Source organism: Anabrus simplex, chromosome 7, assembly GCF_040414725.1.
Source record: "Anabrus simplex isolate iqAnaSimp1 chromosome 7, ASM4041472v1, whole genome shotgun sequence".
NCBI lineage: Eukaryota > Metazoa > Arthropoda > Insecta > Orthoptera > Tettigoniidae > Anabrus > Anabrus simplex.
Window position 1 is genome coordinate 111,573,822 of NC_090271.1, and position 23,601 is coordinate 111,597,422.

General features: G+C 41.2%; 1 protein-coding gene across 1 annotated transcript in view; it reads left to right on the forward strand.

Moving 5' to 3' along the window:
- Positions 1-23,601, forward strand: part of LOC136877307 (esterase B1) — a 67,806-nt gene that overhangs the window by 42,675 nt on the left and 1,530 nt on the right. Inside the window, exons 8-10 of the mRNA XM_067151239.2 lie at positions 9,999-10,158; positions 16,243-16,375; positions 20,539-20,699. Coding sequence (XP_067007340.2) covers positions 9,999-10,158; positions 16,243-16,375; positions 20,539-20,699 — 454 coding nt within the window. The remainder of the gene's footprint in view (positions 1-9,998; positions 10,159-16,242; positions 16,376-20,538; positions 20,700-23,601) is intronic.

Genomic DNA, 23,601 nt, shown 5'->3' on the forward strand with positions numbered 1-23,601 from the left:
TGCCACGAAATTTGAAAAGTGGTATGAGGGCTGGAACGGGGTCCACTTAGCCTCAGGAGGTCAACTGAGTAGAGGGGGGTTCGATTCCCTCCTCAGCCATCCTGGAAGTGGTTTTAAGTGGTTTCCCACTTCTCCTCCAGGCAAATGACGGGATGGTACCTAACTTAAGACCAAGGCTGCTTCCTTCCCTCTTCCTTGTCTCTATCCCTTCCAAACTTCCCATCCCCCAACAAAGCCCCTGTTCAGCATAGCAGGTGAAGCCGCCTGTGCGAGGCACTGGCCATACTCCCCAGTTGTATCCCCGACCGAAAGTCTGAATCTCCGGGACACTGCCCTTGAGGCGGTAGAGGTGGGATCCCTCGCTGAGTCAGAGGGAAAAACCAACCCTGGAGGATAAACAGATTAGGAACGAACGAATTTACAAGCATATTACAAGGCAACAAACCTAAATTCATAAAATACACTACTATTTCTTTTGAAATAACACAGCACAGAACACCCGTGAAACTACAATCAAGATGGTTGGCGTCACTGAACTAAGCATAAACAAAGCAAGCGCGCTCCTCGTGGTCTATTCAATGGGTCTACTGCACGGTGCGCTCGCTGCCATCTTACTACGCCAGTCATCTTCTATTCGGTTTACTGCTACCCAAGCCACCAGCCATCCATGTATAGAGATCAGTGGAGATAACCCATAGAGTGCCCTTGCCCTTGGCCGTAGGAAAGAGCTGATGCTGATAACAAGTGTCTCATATTCGTTATCCACAAAATCTCTACACTATCTTAAATTTATCATTCCGGTTTTTTTAAATAACTATTAGTTACCATCAACATTCCTAAAACAAAGATACTCACACAACCAGCTCCTGGAACTGCCTCTCCAGATTTCAGGGTTTCTAGTAATTGCTCAACGGAGAAGGGCGTGGAGAACAGAATATGTGGTGCTTTCGGACGTCTTACACATCGGGTCTTCTTGAGTAATGATCTAAGAATAGGGTTTACAAAACTAATGGTGTATCGAGCAGTTGCCATCTCCATCCTGATTGATGGATGTGAAACCTGAGCTCTATATCGCCGTGATACGAAGAAACTAGAATGCTAGTATCAAAAGAAGCTCAAGGTGTAATATGAGCATCAAATGGGAAGACTACATTCCAAACAGAACAGTTCTAGAGAGGGCAGAGATGAACAGTAGGCATAGGCTATTATCATATTGGCTGTTATCAAAGACCTTTGTTAGAGATGAGACATAGAGTACTCTTGACCTTGGCGGTGGGAACGGCCCTCTGAAGCGCTATAAAACTAGATTAAGAATACCTTGAGGAGCACTGATATTGATCCAAGTACTTGGTGTATCATTACAAGGTTGCTCTCGCTGGTACACAACTAATGCAGCTGCTGGTGCACAATTTGGGCGTGAACATCGTGAACAGGAAGCAGAAAAACGTCAGAGGTGTAAATAACGCCAGACTCAACCACGACCTCCGCCCTCTATAAAGTCCACCAGTGCGGTCGTATGTTTCTTGCCAGGATTGGTTTCCTTAGCTATCAAAGGCCTCTCCATCCTCGAATTCAAATATTGAAAGAATTTCAGGTGAGATATAAATACTTGGATACGAGTATAACCTGCTGCCGCTACCACCACCGACGACGACGACGACGACGACGACGACCCGCAGGGGTTCACAACTTGGTAGACGTGGTGCAGTGAGGCGCCAGCTGAGTCTGCCATTCCTCTACTTCTGTGCCATCCATAGCCAATTCATTTTCCCTTCTGATCTAGATGATACTAGGACTGCGACGCACAGGGAATCCATCATTTATCTCTTATGCTTGGTCTTTCAAAAAATAAACAAATAAAAACAAAGAAACTCAAGCCACCTCCGTACAGATCATGAAGGCCCCTGGAGTACAGACTACTCCGGCATCTTGGCTGAGTGGTTAGCATATCGGCTTTCGGTTCAGAGGTTCGAGATCCAATTCCTAGAAGATTCAAAGATTTTAAACTGCGTACAGATAATTTCTCTGTCTCGGAAACTGGTTACTTGTAATCGATATAAATACAACACGTCATACTACCAACCATCACAAACACACGTAATAATGAACATAAGAATGGCGTCAGGGAGGGCATCCAGCCGTAAAATTGTCTCAGCCAACATTAGTGCCTACCCCAGATGATTGAGGAAAAGGCAGGTAAGAAGAAGTGGTTCCCAAACTTTTGAGACCTACGGCTGATTATACATCAACGGCGCCCTCATGGCGATTACCGTCGTAGAAGTCGGGTGTTCAATAATACTGTATTGAATATATTAATTATTCAATGTAGCAAATATTTGCAAATGTGTATGTGTACAGTGATCTTCATTTACACAGTTACCGAGATCGATAGCTGCAGTCGCTTAAGTACGACCAGTATCCAATATTCGGGAGATAGTGGGTTCGAGCCCCACTGTCGGCAGCCCTGAAGATGGTTTTCCATGGTTTCCCATTTTCACACCAGGCAAACGCTGCGGCTGTACCTTAATTAAGGCCACGGCCGCTTCCTTCCCACTTCTAGCCCTTTCCTATCCTATCGTCGCCATAAGACCTAAACGTGTCGGCGCGATGTAAAGCCAGTTGTAAAACAAAACGTTATTACATGTATATTGTAAAATAATACACTTGATTGCATGTTCCGTGGTCCTATTTTGCTAATACCGCAAAAATACATTCTTAAATATGTAAGTTTTAAGAATACCTAACATTATTTGTAAAATAGAATACAATAAGCGCCAATTGTAACACACAATATTGCCAAAGAACTTTAAGTGAAATATCGTTCTCAACTTCAGTGTGGAACTTGTTGCCGATTCCTAGTAGCCATGTCATTTATGTTAGGTTCATAACGCGTTGTCTTCAATAACACACAAGAAGCACTTAGGTCCGAAACAAGACGGTTTCTAACTGTTTGACTTCACAACGTTCCTTGCAGAAAATAGCTGCTTGCACGCGTATGATGACCCAAAGTAAGTAGCGCTGTAGCAATTTTCTTCTCATCCGGCGAGTTGGCCGTGTGGTTAGGGGCGCGCTGCTGTGAGCTCGCATCCGAGAGATAGTGGGTTCGAATCCCGCTGTCGGGAGCCCTGAAGATGGTTTTCCGTGGTTTCCCATTTTCACACCAGGCAAATGCTGGGGCTGTGCCTTAATTAAGGCCACGGCCGCTTCCTTCCCATTCGTAGGCCTTTCCTGTTCCATCGTCGCCATAAGACCTATCTGTCGGTGCGACGTAAAGCAACTAGCAAAAAGAAAAGAAAAGAAGTTTCTTCTCGGCCGAAAACATTTGTGGGAGGCTGTTGCACTGTTCAAGTATTAAGTTCTCTGAAGAGAGTATTCACCATCAAAAGCACACTCGATTTTCACGAATGTACGGATTTGTTTACTCATATACTGCTTTCATGAAATTCAGTCAACTCCATTTGTAAACTGTCAATTTCTAACCACTCAAAAAATTTGACCTTAATATCTCTGATTTGTGCAATATGAGCTTTTTTAAATAAATAAAGTGCGATAGTTTCTCCAAATCTGGAAAATGGGATAATTTCTTGGCATCTATTTTTCTTACAAAATTCAATGCACAGTTACACACTAAGAATAATTACCCACTGCTGGCAACCACACACAAGCCAAACTTCACTAATTGACTGATCTGGGTGAACGAATGGCTCGCAGGCCGCATCTGACATTTATTTCACTTGGCTTCCGGACCTATCAGTGTTGCACTGTTGCCATAATGCACTTCCGAATGGAACTAGAATTTAGATTTTCGGTAATTTCCGAAACCTGAAACACTATGACTATACGATGCACGGGATATGTATATAAAGACGTATATAAAAACGTTAATATGTGCAAGTGGTGTGTCACCGAAATTGTGTTCGCGTGTCACGTACTGACACGCGTGGCATAGGATCGCCATTCCTGTTATAGACTGTCGGATATGATAGGTAGGAAATCTGATCGTGAAAGCCGTGTAATACGGTTTACAGAGTGGCTGCGCTGACCACGCTCAATGTAACGCCTGAAAGACAGCAGTCGTTTCGCACACACGCCATTGGTCTGAACTAATCATTACTTCAGGCATGTGTATAACAATTTCTACGACAGAGCAAAAAGCAAGCAAGCTTGTAGTTTTATATGAGTGTCGATATTCCGATAATTGCCACGGGGCTTTCTGGTTTACGTGACCGTGAATTCTCATTTTAAAAATTCAACTTGCAGTCGCCAAAATAGAGAGAGCCGCGGTCAGTTTGGTGAGAAGCCAGTAGAAAACGCCACTGGTCTACCACGCTCCCTTGTTTTCCTCCACAGCCACACAATAACGACGGTAATGACACCTGCAATGCCCTAAGCCCCAAGAGTAACGACAGTAACTTTTAATAATAATGTTATTGTCTTAACGTCCACTAACTCCTTTTACGTTTTTTGGAGACTCTGAGGTGCCGGAATTTAGTCCCCGAGGAGTAATTTTACGTGCCAGTAAATCTACCGACAAGAAGCCGACGTATTTGAGCACCTTTGAAAACCACCGGACTGAGCCAGGATCGAGTCTCTCAGCCTCTCAGCCCGGCACAGTAACTTTTCACTGATGGACTATTGTTAACTGATATGTGCCTATGTCTCTTGAGCTAATGTGTGATAGACTAGTCGCATCGCAACTGGCTTCACACCAAGGCGGCCACGGTTCGAATCCCCGTCAAAGCTTGTGGGATTCTACGGATTTTACGTAATACTGGAGGTCCCATGGCTAAAATCACGGTATTCATAGTCACATTCCGGGCGAGTTGGCCGTGCGGTTAGGGGCGCGCGGTTATGAGCTTGCATCCGGCAGATAGTGGACTCGAATCCCACTGTCGGCAGCCCTGAAGATGGTTTTCCGTGGTTTCCCATTTTCACACCAAGCAAATGCTGGGGCTGTACCTTAATTAAGGCAATGGCCGCTTCCTTCCACCTCTAGTCGCCATGAGACTTATCTGTGTCGGTGCGACGTAAAGCCACTATAAAGAAAAGAAAGACATAGTCACATAAAACTACAAGATTACTTGCTTTGTCTGTTCTGCTGCTATTATTATTATTATTATTATTATTATTATTATTATTATTATTATTATTATTATTATTATTATTATTATTATTATTATTATTATTATTATTTGCTAGTGGCTTAATGTCGCACCAACTTTGGTATTTTGGTGTCGTTGGGATACGAAAGGGCTAGGACTGGGAATGAAGCAACCATGGCCTTAATAAAGGTCATGAAGGTCTGATGTGAAAATGGAAAACAATGGAAAACCATCTTCAGGGTTGCCGGTAGTGGTATTCGAAATCACCATCTCGGGAATGCGGCCCGAACAACGCACACGGCCAACTCGTTCGTTTTATGATTTTCTGCAATTGTACAATTATTACCAGATCGTCAACGAAGGTGTTAGTAATCCTTATAATTTAACTGATGATAAACCTTGTATTAATTACAGAAATGGGAAAGTTTATGGAATCATAAAGATAATGTACCTTATCGCATTATTTCGCATCTTACTTGAATTATGAACGCATAATACCTAGTATAATCTTCTAAATGTTTGATAAGCTTTCATTCTCATATTCACGTAGAAAGATTACTTACAAAATTCTGAATAACAATTCAGTTTGTTTAATCTATTTTATAGATATCTTATCTTGTTACAATTCAGTTCTAGATTATCTTAGAGATCAAGTACACCACTTTATTTGAAAAGCAAACATGATGAAATTAATCTATTAGTTAGATCGAGTACTATTCTTTCATTTGACAGGTGATTCTACAATTTATGTATTCAACATACAGTTTGTAAACACTATATACTGCATCACTCTCAAAGTAACATTCAGTAGACAGTTCATAAACAAGGTGACGTTTGTTTGCTTTTCTCGTAATGTTAGAAGCAAGGACAAGTCCAATTCCATTTGCATATACTGGGTCCGTAAGTTATTTGACAACAGTATTTGGCGATCAACGAAATAACTTGTGCAAAACTTAATATATCTATATATACAGTTTTTTTATTTATTGGCTTTAGGTGCCAGACCAAACAACCGGCTAGAAATACATTAGAATAAAAAACATATACATTAAATATACACTGTGAATACATATACACATATGAATCTTCCATAATATTATACTAGGATGATATACAGTATATAAAAGAATATGTCCTGACTGACTGACTGACTGACTGACTGACTGACCCTTTCATCATCGCCGAGCCAAAACTACTGGACATAAAGAAATGAAATTTTGAGGATACATTTATATTACAATGTAAGTACTCGCTAAGGGAGGATTTTTGGATATTACGTCGCTAATGGGGTGAATTTTTAAAATGAGTTTATCTCTATCTCAAAACTTCAAAAGTTTACAGATCTAAAAACTGGCATTTAGAATCTCCTTTAAAAAACAAAGAAACACATATTTTTTGTTTTCGGAAAATCCCACCAGGAAGGATGAAAAAGAGTGTAAAAGGGGTTGAATGCCTTTAATGAGGATACTTATATCTCAGAAACTGAAGATATTACAGACCTGAAAATTGGTATTTGGATCTCATTTAAAAATAAAAAACACGTATTTTTTGTTTTTTGGAAAATCCAATTAATGGGGGTTGAACAAGAGTGACAAATGGGATCAATTTTTAGAAATACTATATCTACAGTCCATATCTCAGAAAAGTAAAATGTTACAGACGTAAAAAATTGGTATTTGGAATCTCCTGTAAATATAAAGAAACATAGGTGATTTGTTTTCGGAAACTCCACTTAACGGGAACTAAAAAAGGGGTGGAATCTTAAAATGAGCATGTCTACAGTATACCTCAAAAACTTAACATGTTACAGAAGTGAAGAATAGTATTTTTATCTCTATTAAAAATAAAGAAGCATGCATTTTTGTTTTCGTAAAAACCACTTGAGTGGGGGGGGGGGGGGGTAAAATGACTGAAAATGGGGTTGAATTCTTTTTATTAGGATACTGATATCTCAAAAACTGAAGATTGTTCAGACGTGAAATTTGGTATTTGGAATCTCCTTTAAAAATAAAGAAATACGTATTTCTTGTTTTCGGAAATCCACTTAAAGGAGGGGGGGGGGAAATGAAAAATAAGGTGAATAATGCACGGAAGTATATCATTCGCATCACCAGAAATCCCGAGCACTTGCCTACGCGCGACAATGGTGCTGGTGACATTGTCAGCAATGACAGTGGCAGCAGATGTAATTTACCGCCAAGTAGCGGTCTTGCATCTTGCTGCGGGGTCCAGAACAATAATAATAATAATAATAATAATAATAATAATAATAATAATAATAATAATAATAATATAACCTAAATTCAACTAATATCACCCACGCTAATAATAATAATAATAATAATAATAATAATAATAATAATAATAATAATGTTCTGGGCCGTCGTCAAAATGCGCGGACCGGCTGGAAACGCGTCGTGGCCGGGTAATGACTATGTATTCAGTCCGGCCGCGGGTTCACTACCGCCAAGGCACCCAAGACGACACCACGCCGGATCTCCTCAAGGATTTGATCCATATTAAAAAATATTATAGGAAAAGATGGCAAATATTTAGGGATCCAACTGACCGGGTGGAATACCTGGAGCTAGCCCGGGAAGTATGAAATCGATTGCTCGGATAGAAAGATTGATAAATGGGAAGAACTTTGCCGTCAGATCGCGAATTTTGGCGGATTATATATAAAATGTTAAGCATTCAATTATAAATTTCAGTATAATACCGTATCGAAACAAGGGTATCTTGCTAGTACTCTATCTAATTACAGCATCCGGACACCCAATCGAAACTGGCCTACAAGTGCTCCTCTGATATACTGCACCTCCTCAGTACAGTAATACAGGATGGACCGAGTCCACCCTTGGCCTTTCATTACAGGGCAGGGGTAGCTGTCTACCAAGGTCTCCGGGGGAATGGCAGACCATTCTTCCTGAAGTGCTTTTGCAAGCGTAGTTAATAGGTGACTAAAGGGGGCTCCAGGGACTCTTAACTTTGGAGTGTGTGTGTGTGTGTGTGTGTGTGTGTGTGTGTGTGTGTGTGTGTGTGTGTGTGTGTGTGTGTGTGTGTGTTGGCAACCACGGGGCCCTTAGCTGAGTCCTGACATTGCTTCCACTTACTTGTGCCAGACTCCTCACTTTCATCTATCCTATCCGACCTCCCTTGGTCAACTCTTATTCTTTCCCATCCCGACGATATTAGGTTTGCGAATCCTAGGGAGTCTTTCATTTTTCACGCCCTTCGTGGCCCTTGTCTTTCTTTGGCCGATGCTTTCATTTTTCGAAGTGTCGGACCCCTTCCATTTATTTCCTGTGATTACTGTTAATAGAGGATGGTTGCCCAATTGTACTTTCTCTTAAAACAATTAACACCACCAGCACGTACCGTAGGACGTACTATGTTCATCTTGATAGATCATACAGAAAAGTACTAACAAAAATTAAAACATAAGCTGTAACTTTCCAGTCCTAATCCAATGTATTTAAAGCGGAGGTGAGCATCCTTGAGTCGTGATTACACTCATACTCTACTCATCGACCATAAAGCATTCACTAGCTGGAGCGCTGCACTAAACTCCTGAAAATGTAATGGAAATAATGTGTATGTGCACAGTTTGACAGAAAATACTTAAATCGCAAGCCAGATGCATTCTTTTACAATTCCCTCGTTACGCTAGCATGAACACTTCGACAACTCCAGATCGGCTACCTTTTAGTTTCAAGTAAGGAAGAGAAAACAGTTAGTTGGTGACAAATCCAGAGAAAATGGGGGATGATGAAGTGCTGTGACGTACCGCGAGGTCAAATACTGACGCACATTTCCAGCGTTTTGGGCCGAAGCATTGCCGTGGAGAAAGAACCAGCCTAAATGATGATGATATTATTATTATTATTATTATTATTAATATTATTATTTCGTATAGGCCGACGAAGGACCACGATATTAAACTATTGCATTTGGTATTTTTATCCAGTATTTGCACATCCTCTGGTTGTGTTGTTCCTTTCTCTCCTTTGTCCAGAGGGTACCTGTCTTCCTTCTTGGTGGTTTGTCCTGGAACATCTTTTGTTTAAGCATCCTCCTGAAAGATGTCCGGTCATTTAAGTCTCTTTCTGTTCCTCCCAGCTCCTGTAGATATTTGTTTACTTCCATCAACCATAGTTTCTTGGTCTTCCTCTTTCGCCAGTAAACGAGAAGTTGGTTGGTCAATCTGGCATGATGCATCCCGTAGACATGTCCATAAAATGCTAGTCGTTTCTTCCTGGCCACTTCCATGATTTTTTCACAATATTGATTGGGTCACCTTTAAAAAAAAATATAATTTGCTTTACATCGCACTGACGCAGATAGGTCTCTCCCACTCGTTGGCTGAATGGTCAGCGTACTGGCCTTCGGTTCAGAGGGTCCCGGGTTCGATTCCCGGCCGGGTCGGGGATTTTAACCTTAATTGGTTAATTCCAATGGCTTGGGGGCTGGGTGTGTGTGGCGTATTCAACATTAGAAATCATCCTAGGTAGGGCCCTCATCTTCACAGACATGCAGGTCGCCTAATAGGCCGTCTACTAGAAAAAGACCTGCACCAGGCCTCTTCGGAGGCCATACGCCATTATTATCATACAGATAGGTTTTACGACGACTATGGGATAGGAAAGGCTAAGGAGTGGGAAGAAAGCGGCCGTAGCCTTAATTAAGGTACAGCCCCAGCATTTGTCTGGTGTGAACATGGATCATGGAACATTGAAAACCACCGAAAACCATCTTCAGGGCTGCCGACAGTGGGGTTCGAACCCACTGTCTCCCGGATGCAAGCTCGCAGCTGTGCGCCCCTAACTGCACGGGGGTCGCCTTTTGAATTATTATCTATGGAGTATTCATAAATCTATCTCTCTTCTCTTTCAGCTGATGTCCGATGTGTATTTTGGCATCGAAATCGATAAGGCTCTGAAGAAGCATGTGACTGTAGCACCCAATGTCCCTGTATACTTCTATCAATTCTCCTTCGACGGTGAACTAAATCATGCGAAGAATATGACACTTCAGGGAAAATACAACCTAAAAGGTACATTATCCATATAAATATTAGTATAATTTCGTCTGGGCGCTTCAGCTTTTTGCCTCATACTTCATCAAACGTAGGATCAGTTCACTTTTTATCCGTCTTTTTGTTTGTTTTTGTTGTTTGTTTGTTTGTTTGTTTGTTTGTTTGTTTGTTACATAATTAGAAAATGGCAGAACAGAATAGGCATAAGCGGGTTGTGCTTAATACACAATGGCGTAGAAATATAAAGGGAACCAAAACAGGAAATGTCAAATTTCTCCGCTGATATTAGCTGCATCGAGAAACTCAGTGTCGTGCACTGAACCCCATCTACCCCAGCGCTGCGGGGGTAAAGAACTTTGTATTAACATTTTCTAATTATTCCTTAGAACGCCTTTTATACTGTTTAAAAAATTGCGAACATCCAAGCGAAGCCAAGTACAGCTGTTTCGACAATTCACTGGCACTGCCGCAGTTCAGCTTCTCCAGCGAGCTGGGTTTCCTTGCTGGCGCAAAAGCGAGCTACCCCAGCGAAAGTAAAGGTCGCTTGGGTGACGCATCTACTTCAAGCTTCCTTGTCCTGGTAGCGGGGCGGAGCTCTGGGCCCTCCCCCTGCCTCCCACGACAGCAATTTACGGCGACAGGCCAGCTTAGGTAGGGCATGTTAGTTTTAATACTTGATACTCGAAGTCTTCAGCGCCACACGCTAGAGACTGCAAGAAAAATATAAGCATCTTAACAGTATAGCCACTTGTACATCGTCTTACTATTAAAAATATAGCCAGTATATGAAATCAATTGTATTATAGAAGAATATATTTTATTCTTGGGTTTCGGCATGCACACAGTTTTTCCGAGCAATTCATTGATGGCACGTGCAGAGTATGTTTTCCCATAGCCGCAGAAAAGTATATAGGTTTCCCAGCATGAACAAAGAGTTTGGTTGTCTGTGATGGTGGTATGTAGTGAATGTGTGTAGTGTTCCTCATTTATTATAGATAAAGATTTCGCGAGTTCTGTGGCATTCTTCAAATATGACGTGTGTTATACGTCGTGAGAAATATTTTCCCTCGTTTGTCGTTGATGCACGTACGCTCAGTATGCGAGTGAAACTATAAAATTTCAGCGACGGTAAAATACCAGTTAAATTTTTCTGATTAGTTTAGATTAGGCTTTTTAAGTAAAAAGCAAATAGTTAGTCCCAGTGTATTTTTATGAACACCATGACAGTACTATCACGAAGCGTCACCGGATGAAACTGTAAGTACATTGTTTAAAATACCGGTATGCTATAGATTAAGTTATAACGGTGCCGTCTCTGCCGCGAATATCAATTTGGAAGTATGTGCGAGCGTGTGGTTGAAACTATTCTTGAAAGATCTTTCTCAGGTAGACCTTTCCACGAAAAATGCAGCCTTATAAAATGGTAATGGTGACTTTAGGGAGTGTAGTGGGGCTACGATTGTTTATATTTTAAAACCTTTTTTTGCAGGTGGGGTAATTAATATGTTCATCCACGCCACTGTAGACTTACGTGCAGAAAATCTGGCCCACGCCCACATATTGATATAGTGTTTTCCTTTCTGTAAACTTTCCGCTGTTACCTAACACAAATTTCACTAATAACAATGGCGTATGGCCTCCAGAGAGCCCTAGTGCAGGTCTTGTTCTAGTAGACGGCCTATTAGACGACCTGCATGTCTGTGAAGATAAGGGCCCTACCTAGGATGATTTCTAATGTTGAATACGCCAAACACATCCAGCCCCCGAGCCATTGGAATTAACCAATTAAGGTTAAAATCCACGACCCGGCCGGGAATCGAACCCGGCACCCTCTGAACCGAAGGCCAGTACGCTGACCATTCAGCAACGAGTCGGACACAAATTTCACTGAACCCTTACTATTCCTCTATGATTGGCTTGAGGTCATCATATGAAGATAAAGTTGGAATTCAAGAGGACACAATGGCGCATATATTCGTTTATGGGAAGAAGTGTTAGGGATTGGAATAATTTATCAAGGGAGTTGTTCGATAAATTTTGAACTTCTTTGAAATCTTTCAAGAAAAGTAAAAAAAATGATAGCGATTTTGCCGTTTGGGCAACAGCCCTAAATGCAGATCAGTGGTAAATGAAAAAAAAATCAAATCCCCCAAAAATATGAACCAATGGCGATGTTACATTCGGTGAAAAATTGGGAGTGATATTTGCTATGACTGGCAGCGGCGAAGCAAAGGTGTAAACACTGAGTAGGCTGAAAAAAATCTGCTTACCTAATACTTTTGATACAGCAGCTCTATGCGTCGATTTTTCGTTGTTGCAAAAATATCAACTACTCGTTTCTTGAAACCCTTATCAATACTGTATGTTGAAAACTTCTATTTTGTCTTCCTTCTGTTATTTTAATATGCAAGTGTGGTGTCGGTCTCCTATCTTTGTAAGCACATTATGTTTGTTTCATAGTTCCAGATGAAAACGGTTTCTCTTTTCACTGATCAAATAATGATCTCTGTGTTCTCTCAGTATGAGCCATTTTATACAAATTAGCATCTAATACATAGACACACTCAGATGAACTTTTGATTAAACTAACACTCCACAATGAAGTACAATCACAGAACACCAATAGTACGCACGAGGCGTTACTGCCACTGAGGCTAGCCACAACTTCAGTTGACTGGCTGTAAACTATTCTTTATCTCGCGGCGGACGGACCGATAATCCCCTTTCCACAACCTTCCGTAGAGCAAGTCGTGGCTAGCGCCACAAGCCTCAAGCACATAACTCTCTATACTGGGTGGAATGTCACAGCAGTGAACTTATTGCCTGGTCGAAAGGAATGAAGCGAAATGCTATGATAGATCTTTATTATGAAATTATATTATTAGTAGGTATAATCAGAGTTGGGAAGTAATTGAGTAAAAGTAACTTAAACGAACACTTTTTTGATCATTTTTAATTTTTAATCGTTACTTTTTATAAAATGTATTTTTTTCTCGTTATTCACTTCTTGAAATAAAATTGCAATCGTTACATTCCAGTTATCGATATACCGTACATCGCATGGGAACAGAAACGAGAAGCTGATCTATTTTCTCGATTCTACCGGTACTCTAGCAGAACCAGTAGCTCCACCAGTGTTGGGTGAGATGCTTTCTTACTTCTCCCAATGACATCAGACTTGCATTATAATATTCATCACTGCAAGGGATACTCCTAGAACATGTGTCCCTTGAAGAGCTTTTTTCAGCAAATGAAAATATGTACTCCCCCACCCAAAGAGGTCGAGGCTTGTTGTTGTTGTTGTTTGAGTCGTCATTCCATAGGTTGGTTTGATGCAGCTCACTATATCACCCTATCTTGTGTTAACACATTCATTTCTACGTTCTATAACTACTACATCCTACATCTGCTCTAATCTGCTTGTCGTATTCATACCTTGCTCTACCCCTACCGTTCTTACCGCCTACACTTCCCTCAAAAACCAACTGAACAAGTCCTAGATGTCTTAAGATGTGTCCTATCAATCTATCACTTCTCAAGAAATTTCGCCAAACTGTTCTGCTCTCTCACCAGTTCGATTGAGTATCTCTTCATTCGTAATTCGATCTACCCACCTCACCTTCAACATTCTTCTGTAACACCACATTTCAAAAGCTTCTATTCTCTTAATTTCTGAGCTAGTTATTGCCCATGTTTCACTTCCATATAATGCCACGTTCCAAACAAAAGTCTTCAAAAACATCTTTCTAATATTCCTATATCAATATTCGAAGTGAGCAAAATTTATTTTCTTAAGAAAAGCTTTCCTTGCTTGTGCTCGACTGCATTTTATATCCTCCTTACTTCTACCATCGTTAGTTATTTTACTACCTCCTTTAAGAGTTCATTTCCTATATCTGCATCACCTGACTTTGTTCGACTTTTAGCGATGAGCATTTTAAGAACCAATTATTTTCTCAAGTAAATGCCAGTTCGCCTGTGTGGTGTAGTGGTTAGCGTGATTAGCTGCCAATTCGAAGGCGTGGATTCGATTCCAGGCTTTGCCACGAAATTTGAAAAATTGGTACGAGAGCTGAAATGGGGTCCACTCAGCCTCGGAAGGTCAACTGAGTAGAGGGGGTTTGATTCCCACCTCAACCATCCTCGAAATGGTTTTCCGTGGTTTCCCATTTCTCCTCCAAGTAAATTCCGGGATGGCACCTAACTTAAGGCCACGCCACTTCCTTCCCTCGTCCTTGCCCATCCCTTCCAATCTTCCTATCCCCCAACAAGGCCTCCGTTCAGCATAGCAAGTGAGGCCGCCTGAGTGAGGTACTGGCCCCCTTCCTTAGTTTTATCCTCCGATCCAAAGTCTCACGCTCCAGGACACTACCATTGAGGCGGTAGAGGTAGGATCCCTCGCTGAGCAAAAATTATTTCAAATTCGAAAAAGAAGAAAAAACAAGGAAAAGTATTGTAGGAAAAAGGTAGGTGACATGTTTAGTCACAGTGATGATAGCCATTTAAAAAAAGAAATATCTTTTTCTTAGTAAACTTTGGTATAATGAAAAAAAGTCAGCGATTGCCTTAAGATTGGCGTTCAGTGAAGTAATCGTATTTGTAATTTTACCAGTAGAAAACGAAAATCTTTATTGAGTAAAATATTTATTAAGTAATTTTAATTCAGGCCAGTTACTTTTTCCTTGTACTTTTCCCAACACAATAACTCTTAAATTATTATTATTATTATTATTATTATTATTATTATTATTATTATTATTATTATTATTATTATTATTATTATTATTATTATTATAAGACTCAACAGCCTCTTAAAAGTTTCGCCACTGATAATTGGATAAGATAAGTGGAGGTGCGCTAGATGAATGTAACATGATTAGAGACTCGACCTTGCAGATAGACTGGTGATTATTACCCTGCACTCGTCTTCTGTTGGAGGAAAGTAACTTGTGTCATGTTGCTAGGAGCATGCAAGAGGGCACAGCAGGTTGACATTGGAAAAGGCGGTTCTGTCAGACATTTCATTACCAACCTAAATCGCCGTTCCTGTATGGGCTAGATGTTTTACTCGCAAGTGTACATCAAGTGAATTATAAAACATATCCAATATTTTATGGTTCATGTTTTTTTTATCGAATGAGGCAAAGTAACGAATATATTCATTTTATATATATACATTTTTCACATTCCTCCAAGTTTACTGTCGATGGTAATATTAGTATGTAGTGTAGAATGTCATTTACTGATTATTTTAGTTCTGTCTCTTCTTCTGAAATTCACTTTCATCCACCAGATGGCATTATTGCTGAAGGGAAGATTACGACACGGTATCTTCTATTGTACGAACACTAATCTATCAATGATCATCACCCAATAAATATAATTGGAACTCATTAAACGCATGTGAATTAATTGATTTTAACGGTTTAATAATAGGACTAATAATAAAAATATTATTTTGCTAGTTGTTTTACGTCGCGCCGTCTTATGGCGACGATGGGACAGGAAAAGCCTAGGAATGGGAAGGAAGCGGCCGTGGCCTTAATTAAGGTACATCCCCAGCATTTGCCTGTTGTGAAAATGGGAAAGCACGGAAAACCATCTTCAGGGCTGCCGACATTGGGGTTCGAATCCACTATCTCCCGGATGCGAGCTCACAGCTGCGAGCTCCTAACCGCACGGCCAACTCGCCCGGTATATAATAATATCCAAGCAAGTGGCTGTGCGCTTTGGGTCACGTTGCTATCAGCTTGCATTCGGGAGATAGTGGGTTGGAACCCCACTGTCGGAAGCTTTGAAGATGGTTTTCTATGGTTTCCCATTCTCATACCAAGCTGTACCCTAATTAAGGCCTCGGTAGCTTCCTTCCCATTCCTAGTCCTTTCCTATCCCATCGTCGCCGTAAGACCTCTCTGTATCGAAGCGACGTAAAGCAAATTGTAAAATAATAATAATAATAATAATAATAATAATAATAATAATAATAATAATAATAATAATAATAATAATAATAATAATAATAGAAACAATACGATCACTATTAAAATATGCAAATGCCATTATGACATTTAATCAATCATCTCCCTGGTCATTTCTTCACAGGGGCCTGCCATGCTGACGAACTCGGCTATATATTCCGGCAATATCTTTCGGACGCCAAATTTCCCCCAGATTCTCCTGAAATGGTCACTCTTAGAAGAATGACGAAAATGTGGACTAACTTCGCCAAGACAGGGTGAGTACTGTACCTCAGTAATATGTTGATGACATCCTTGAATCTTCCAGCAGAGATTACCATATTAAAACTTCATATAGCTCAGTCAGTATTTGATTCATACGTTTTCCACGTCCATCTCTTTCTTTCACCGGTGCCCTCACTCGCCGAACGATCGAAACTCTTGCCTTTCCTGGTTTGATTAGTGTTGAAAGAGGATGGTTGAGCAGTTGTACTTCCCCTTAAAGCAGTAAATACCATCACCAACACGAAGTACCGGACAGCTCTCTTGAGCACCTCAACACGGTAAAATAAACTCAGAGGTCCAAAGAAACATTAATACAGCGTTTAAAAAGGATCTAGGACACCCAAGATCAAAATATTTGAATAAACCCACACCTTGCCTAAATAAATAAATCTCATTCGCCTGTGAAGTAAAACGAGTGTCCCATGAAAACATCGTCCATGCTTCTCTGCCTGTTATTTCATTATTACCACTCCGATCCGGGAACATTTAGAGCTGGTAAAATGGTGTAAATAGGGCCTGTCCCTGGCTTGCTGTTAGTAGTAGTGTCTATGACATCAGAATGGGAAACGCGATCGATACCCCGCGTTTGCTAGAGAACAACTTGTGATGGCACGGCGCCTTTGTACCAGCATCTCTAAACGGCGCACCTTACGGGCTACTCTCGTGCTGCAGTTGTGAGTTCGTATCGAAAGTGGTGAACGATGTGCAAATAACGACGCGTTATCTAGTCGTGTGTCGAAAAGGCTCGTTGGTGCGAGAAGCTAGCGGCGGCTGACGCGCATTGTTCAGAGCGACCACAGGGCTATTGTTGGAGAAATCGCCAACAGGCACAACGGTGATAGTTGGCGAATGTTTCTCAGCACACGGTTCATCGAACACTGCTGCGCATGGGACTACGGGGTTGATGACCCGGTCGTACATCAGTGCTGACTGAACTCCATCGAAAGCAGCGCACGGGGTGGGCACACAATCATCGTCATTGGACTGTCGATGTTCGAATAAAGGTCGCCTCGTCCGATGAACCCAGATTCCTCGTTCATCGCGACGACAGCCGGGCGCATTTTCGCCGATTTCTATCGCGTCTATGGCACGATGTTGCACGTTCGGGCGGAGACAAACTGATGTAGGAACTGTGATGATGTGGGTGATGTTTTCATGGGACGCATTGTGGCCTATTATTCCGGTACACCAATATCCAAAGAGCTGGTGATCTTAAAGCAGCAATCATCACATCATCACCAATCCCAAACAGCTATCCGGAATTTGGACGTTATTGGGAAGCAGGTCCATCCGTTCATGTCAATAACGTTTGGACGTTATTGGGTAGCAAGTCCATCCGTTCATGTCAATAACGTTTGGACGTTATTGGGAAGCAGGTCCATCCGTTCATGTCAATAACGTTTGGACGTTATTGGGAAGCAAGTCCATCCGTTCATGTCAATAGTGTACTCTGATGGCGATGGCCACTTCCAACAGGACAATGCGCCGTACTACACTGACAGGATTGTGAAGGGCTGTTCGAGGAACATGTTAGTGAATTTGTCTTAATGTCGTGGCCTCCAAATAACCTCTATATGAACCCCATTTAATATTTCTGGTTCGACTTGGAGGCGCGAGTTCATGCTACATCACCACCATCCAGCAGTGTACGCCAGCTGGAGGTCCTGCTGTTATGCTTTTTGTACCAGATACTCCAGGATACCTTCTGCTACCTCGATGAATGATACCCCGCCGAGTAGCTGCGGTTCTGAGGGCAAAACTGTGTTCCTACATCGTATTAGATAGGTGGTCATTATGTAATGGCTCACCGGTAAATTGGCTAACTACACTTGCTTCAGCACGGTCGCATTCTACCCCTAAACACTTTAACAATTATTGATGATGATGATGATGATGATGTTGCTTGTTGTTTAAAGGGGACTAATAACTAAGGTCATCGGCTCCGAACAGTTATTTGTGCATTATTTTTCCTTTATCATTCCTTCTTTCAAATTGAGTTCTTCGAGGTGAAGACAAATCTTTCTCTATAGGGTGTAACAACAAGGTACGTCCAAACTTTCAAGACACCTTCCTCATAAGTAGAAGGCATAAGTCCGGAAACGCTTTATTTCCATATTAGAACTCATTTTCTACAACTCTACGTAGTACATTAATCACGAGAAACACATAGGAACAGAACGCGCCACCAAACCACATGAAACTCTTTCTTACATAAAATATTCAAAATGCCTTCCGTTAGCATTGAGACATGCATCAACCCGCCATCGCATTGAATCCCAGATGCGCTAATGTATCCCTGTATTTTCTCCATGATTAATATTCTGTATACAGGACAGAAAGGTGCTGTCTGGCGGAGGCGGCAAAGGCGTGTTCGGTTCAACCGGAAGGACGTGGGTTCGATTCCCCGTCAGGAAGTAGAAAAATTTAAGAAACGAGATTTCCACTTCCTGAGGTGCATATGGTCCTGAGGTTAAACTCAGAGCTAACCACTCTACCCCACCAAGTGCCGAGGTTACGGATAGCGGAAGCCTTTACCTTCCACTCTTCCCAGGGTCTTCATGACCTGGACGGGATGACTTCACTTTGCATACAGTGTAGAAAATGATATTTTACAATGAAATAAATCGTTTCCTGACTCATGTCCATATCACATATTTTCTTCTACTACTTGTGAGGACATCTGAGGTGTTTACTGTCTCATCAGAGGAGGCAAGGCTGGATGGATGCCAGCAGCTGAGCAGTTACCACATGGACATAGTGAAAGCTGGCTGGTGTGGAAGTCCCTGAACAGGCTATGCTCAGGAGTGGGAAGATCCAGGGATAACATGAAGAAATAGGGATTCAGTACAAGTGATAGAAGGTGATACAAGAACAAACCATGAGTCACATGCTTCAGTGCCCTCTGTGCCCAACATCTTGCACAGAGGATGATCTCCTACAAGCCACTCCTACTGCACTGGACATTGCAAAATACTCCGCATGTGTAATATGAAAATCTCACATGTTATGTTTTGTATACTTCAAACCGGCTTGTACATGAACAGTAAATTTGTATGTTTTCGACTCGAGTATAATACTACTACTACTACTACTACTACTACTACTACTACTACTACTACTACTACTACTACTACTACTACTACTACTACTAATAATAATAATAATAATAATAATAATAATATCTTTCGGGTTGACGCCCAATAGGCAACCTATGCGTCTGTGAGGATGGAGTGCTACCTAAGATGAATTCTGTTGGAAACGGCACAAACACCCAGTCTTCGAATCAGAGAAATTAACCAATGAGAGTTAAAATCTCCGACCTGTCCGGAAATCGAAACCGTGACCCCTTGGACCGAAGACAAGCATGATAACCGTTTAGCCATGGAACCGGACAATATTTTACTTACGTGGAATTAGATAGATTTGTTGAGAAGGAAAAATTACTTCTCAAAGGAATTTCCTCTAGTTCAAAGCATACAGTATGTTTAAAAAGTACTGTAAGTTTAATTTTTGAAATCTAACTTTTTGTCACATTTCAAAATATTTCAGGGATTAAATTACAATTATTCTTCGTTTTTAGAGATTTTTTAAGGATTGTAAGTAAATAATGCATTATGGGTGTAGAGCGAGAAATAAGATATGAAATACAGAGTAGTTTGTCGTTTCTTTCAACAGGTAGGTCTACCTGATTCCCTGATCACTAAAACTTTCTGAACAGGCTATGCTCAGGAGTGGGAAGATCCAGGGATAACATGAAGAAATAGGGATTCAGTACAAGTGATAGAAGGTGATACAAGAACAAACCATAAGTCACATGCTTCAGTGCCCTCTGTGCCCAACATCTTGCACAGAGGATGATCTCCTACAAGCCACTCCTACTGCACTGGACATTGCAAAATACTTCAAACTTTGTGTGTCCAACTACTTATGAGGGCGTAGGCTATGTATGTATCATAGGAAATCTGTGAGTGGGCTGCCAGTATTTTTAGTTTTCAGAGTTGGCAACACTTGTTGTTACTAAGTCATAGTAATATAAGAATCAAGCATGCAATCAATCTATAAAGGGATTTTCCATGTCCGTGGTGTTAGGTTCAACAACTCAACAGCAGATCCACCCACAACTGACAGACATAACTCAATAATATTTTCATTTCAGGAACCCCACTCCAAATACAGATGAAGATATCCCAGTGGTGTGGAAACCCTACACTGTTGCCAATCCTTGTCACCTGAAGGTTGACAACGAGCTCGTTCTTGGAAGTTATTGCGAGAAGGATCGTATGGACTTCTGGGATATGCTGTATCGAGTGAATAAATGTACGTAATTCTTAGTTTACAATCTCTTATCATTAATATATAAATCTTAATGTTGGTGCGTTTGTTGTTGTCTTTCATTCACGTAACAACTACTTTATCGGTCTAGTTAAAATTAGGCATGCTTGTAGTTGGTAGTGACGCCTTTGAGATGTGGTGTTGGCACAGAATGCTAGGTGTACCCTGGACAGAAAGAAGAACAAATTCTTCCATCATTGCGGAGCTCAACATCTTCAGACGCTTTTCTTCTTGCATCAATCATGTCGTCAGAAGCAATGTTGAGAAACTGGAAATGGTTGTACAAGGAAAAGTCGTGGTTAAAATGCCACGCGGAAGGACAGCCAGAAGATGGTTAGATCAAATAAAATAGATCATGGAGTCTGCCTTTTCAGCGGCTTCAGAAGCACAAAACCGTCTACAGCGGCAGAAAATAAGAAAACATGCATGGTGAGGTTACGACGCTCAGGAATGAGAGAAACGACTGATGATTATGATGATGATGATGATGATGATGATAGCTGGTAGCCAGTTTTAAGATGGCGGCTATTTATATTTATTTATTTAATTGTTTATTTATGAAACGTGTCTGTACCAGAGTAGGGGCTGCTTGGCCGAGGCGGTAAAGGCGTGCTTGGTTCGCTCGGAAGGACGTGGGTTCGAATCCCCGTCAGGAAGTCGTAAAATTTAAGAAATGAGATTTCCATGAGGTGCACATGTCCCTGAGGTTCACTCAGCCTACACCAAAAATGAGTACCAGGTTAATTCCTGGGGGCAAAGGCGGCCGGGCGTAGAGCTAACCACTCTACCCCATCAAGTGCTGGGGTTACGGATAGTGGAAGCCTTTACCTTCCACCCCTCCAAGGGCCTTCATGGCCTGTACGGAGATGACTTTGCCTTTGCCTTTGTCTGTACCAGAGTTGCATTCCAATTACAAGACATTACAAAATATATTATAATAGGTAATGAAAATATGGTTCGTGGTGTGGGTTACTGTAGACACGTCCTAATTTGTGAGCCATGGTAAAGTCCATGCGGTATCCACAAAGTTAGTGCCTTGGCGGATACAAACGGTATGGCAGTGTGGATAATTTTGCTGATAATTTCTAAATAATGAAGTTTACTGATTTTCACTCAGGTATACTCTTATTTATGTTTGCGGTTAGGCGACTCTTGACACTGGTATGGAAGAATGGTGATATATAAAGAGCCTTGAGACCATAAATCCGTAACTCTAACCTAAGCTTACCTGGCTCCCGTCTGCAATTAATGGAAGAAGGAACAAAGGTCAATCCGTCAGTAGTTGTCGCAAGAGAAAATCCCTCATAAACCTGTGATTGTAGGGGGTTAACAGGTCTAGCATTTTCAGTACCTTGGGTGAAATATAGCGCAGTTAAATATGTTCAATATCCGCGGATACGGATAACCTTTCGTGGATGCGAATGAAGGAAGTGCGAATGCGGAAATTATTTTGTATATCTGCGCAGGGCTCTAACCATGGGTAACGGTTGAGTGGCCTAGTAAGTGTTACTTGTTACTATGGAATGGGAGTGAGCATCCCGAACATATTCTGAGTCATTGCCCTCCTTGTGCTAATGCGGCTAGGACAATCAACCAGTGGGTCCCTAACGCGTTAGAGGATAAAATCTCACTGGGACTATCGTAAGTAGGGTAGCATCCTACCTCGGACGTATGGGAGTAATGGCGTCCCATTTCCATTTGACACGCCAGGGTCTCCTTGAAAAAAGAAAGAAAAATAACTTGGCGAACGAAATGGAATTCGATGGGGAGCTATCAATATCAAAGAGGATGCGTCTGGGTGTGTTAGGAGTTAATGATATTCGGGTAAGGGGAGATAACGGGGAAGAGATTATAAAGTATTCTTAACAGTTGTTAAAAAGGGAAGGGCAGAGTGTGGAGTAGGACTGTTCATCAAGAATACTATTGGAAGCAAAGTAGTTTCTGTTAGGTACGTAAATGAGCGAATACTATTCATCAAGAATACTATTGGAAGCAAAGTAGTTTCTAAATCTCAGCCATAGACGCCCAAGAGAGATCCGGTTTACTCTGTCTGCCATCTAGTGGGGGCTTAGAGTAAAACGGAACGTCGAAATTGACGAGCAGACAGCCAGATGGCGTCAAATCGAAATGTCTGCACACGGTAGCTGTGGCCATACGATTATTATTATTATTATTATTATTATTATTATTATTATTATTATTATTATTATTATTATTATTCTGTTAGGTACGTAAATGAGCGAATGATGTGAGTAGATTTGACTGTTGGAGACGAGAATTGTCTCGATGTATTCACCATGTCAGGGTACAGATGAGGATGAAGTTGACGAATTTCAGGAAGCACTGGTTGGCGTCGTAGTCAGGGTCAACAGTAAGGATAGGATTCTGCTAATGAGCGTTTTCTATGCAAGAGTTGGAAAGAGAACTGAATGATACGAAAAGTATTGGGTAAATGTGGGGAAGATATGGAAGCTAAATGGAATGGGAAGCCTTTACTGGACTTCTGTGCTATTATGGGATTAGCAGTTACGAATGCATTCTTCACCGCTACACATAAGATCCATAATAGTTTATATTACAACCGACTTTATATTCTGGAAATCTGCTAGGAATGGGTGGGTATTAAGATAATTTTTTGATGATGCAGACCACTGTCTGATCTGTAGTGAACTAATATTTCTAAGCCTTGGATAGAGAAAGTTAAATCTGTCTGTAGACGAATTAGGGTAGAAAATCTCCTGGACAAGGAAATTAGGATATCATTAATGAAAAGTTCCAAACAATAGACAGTAAGAAGGTTCATAAGATACAGTAAATAGAGAATGGGTTGTATACAAGGATGCTGCAGTAGAAACAGCAACGGAATACCTGGGAACATCTATGTGTG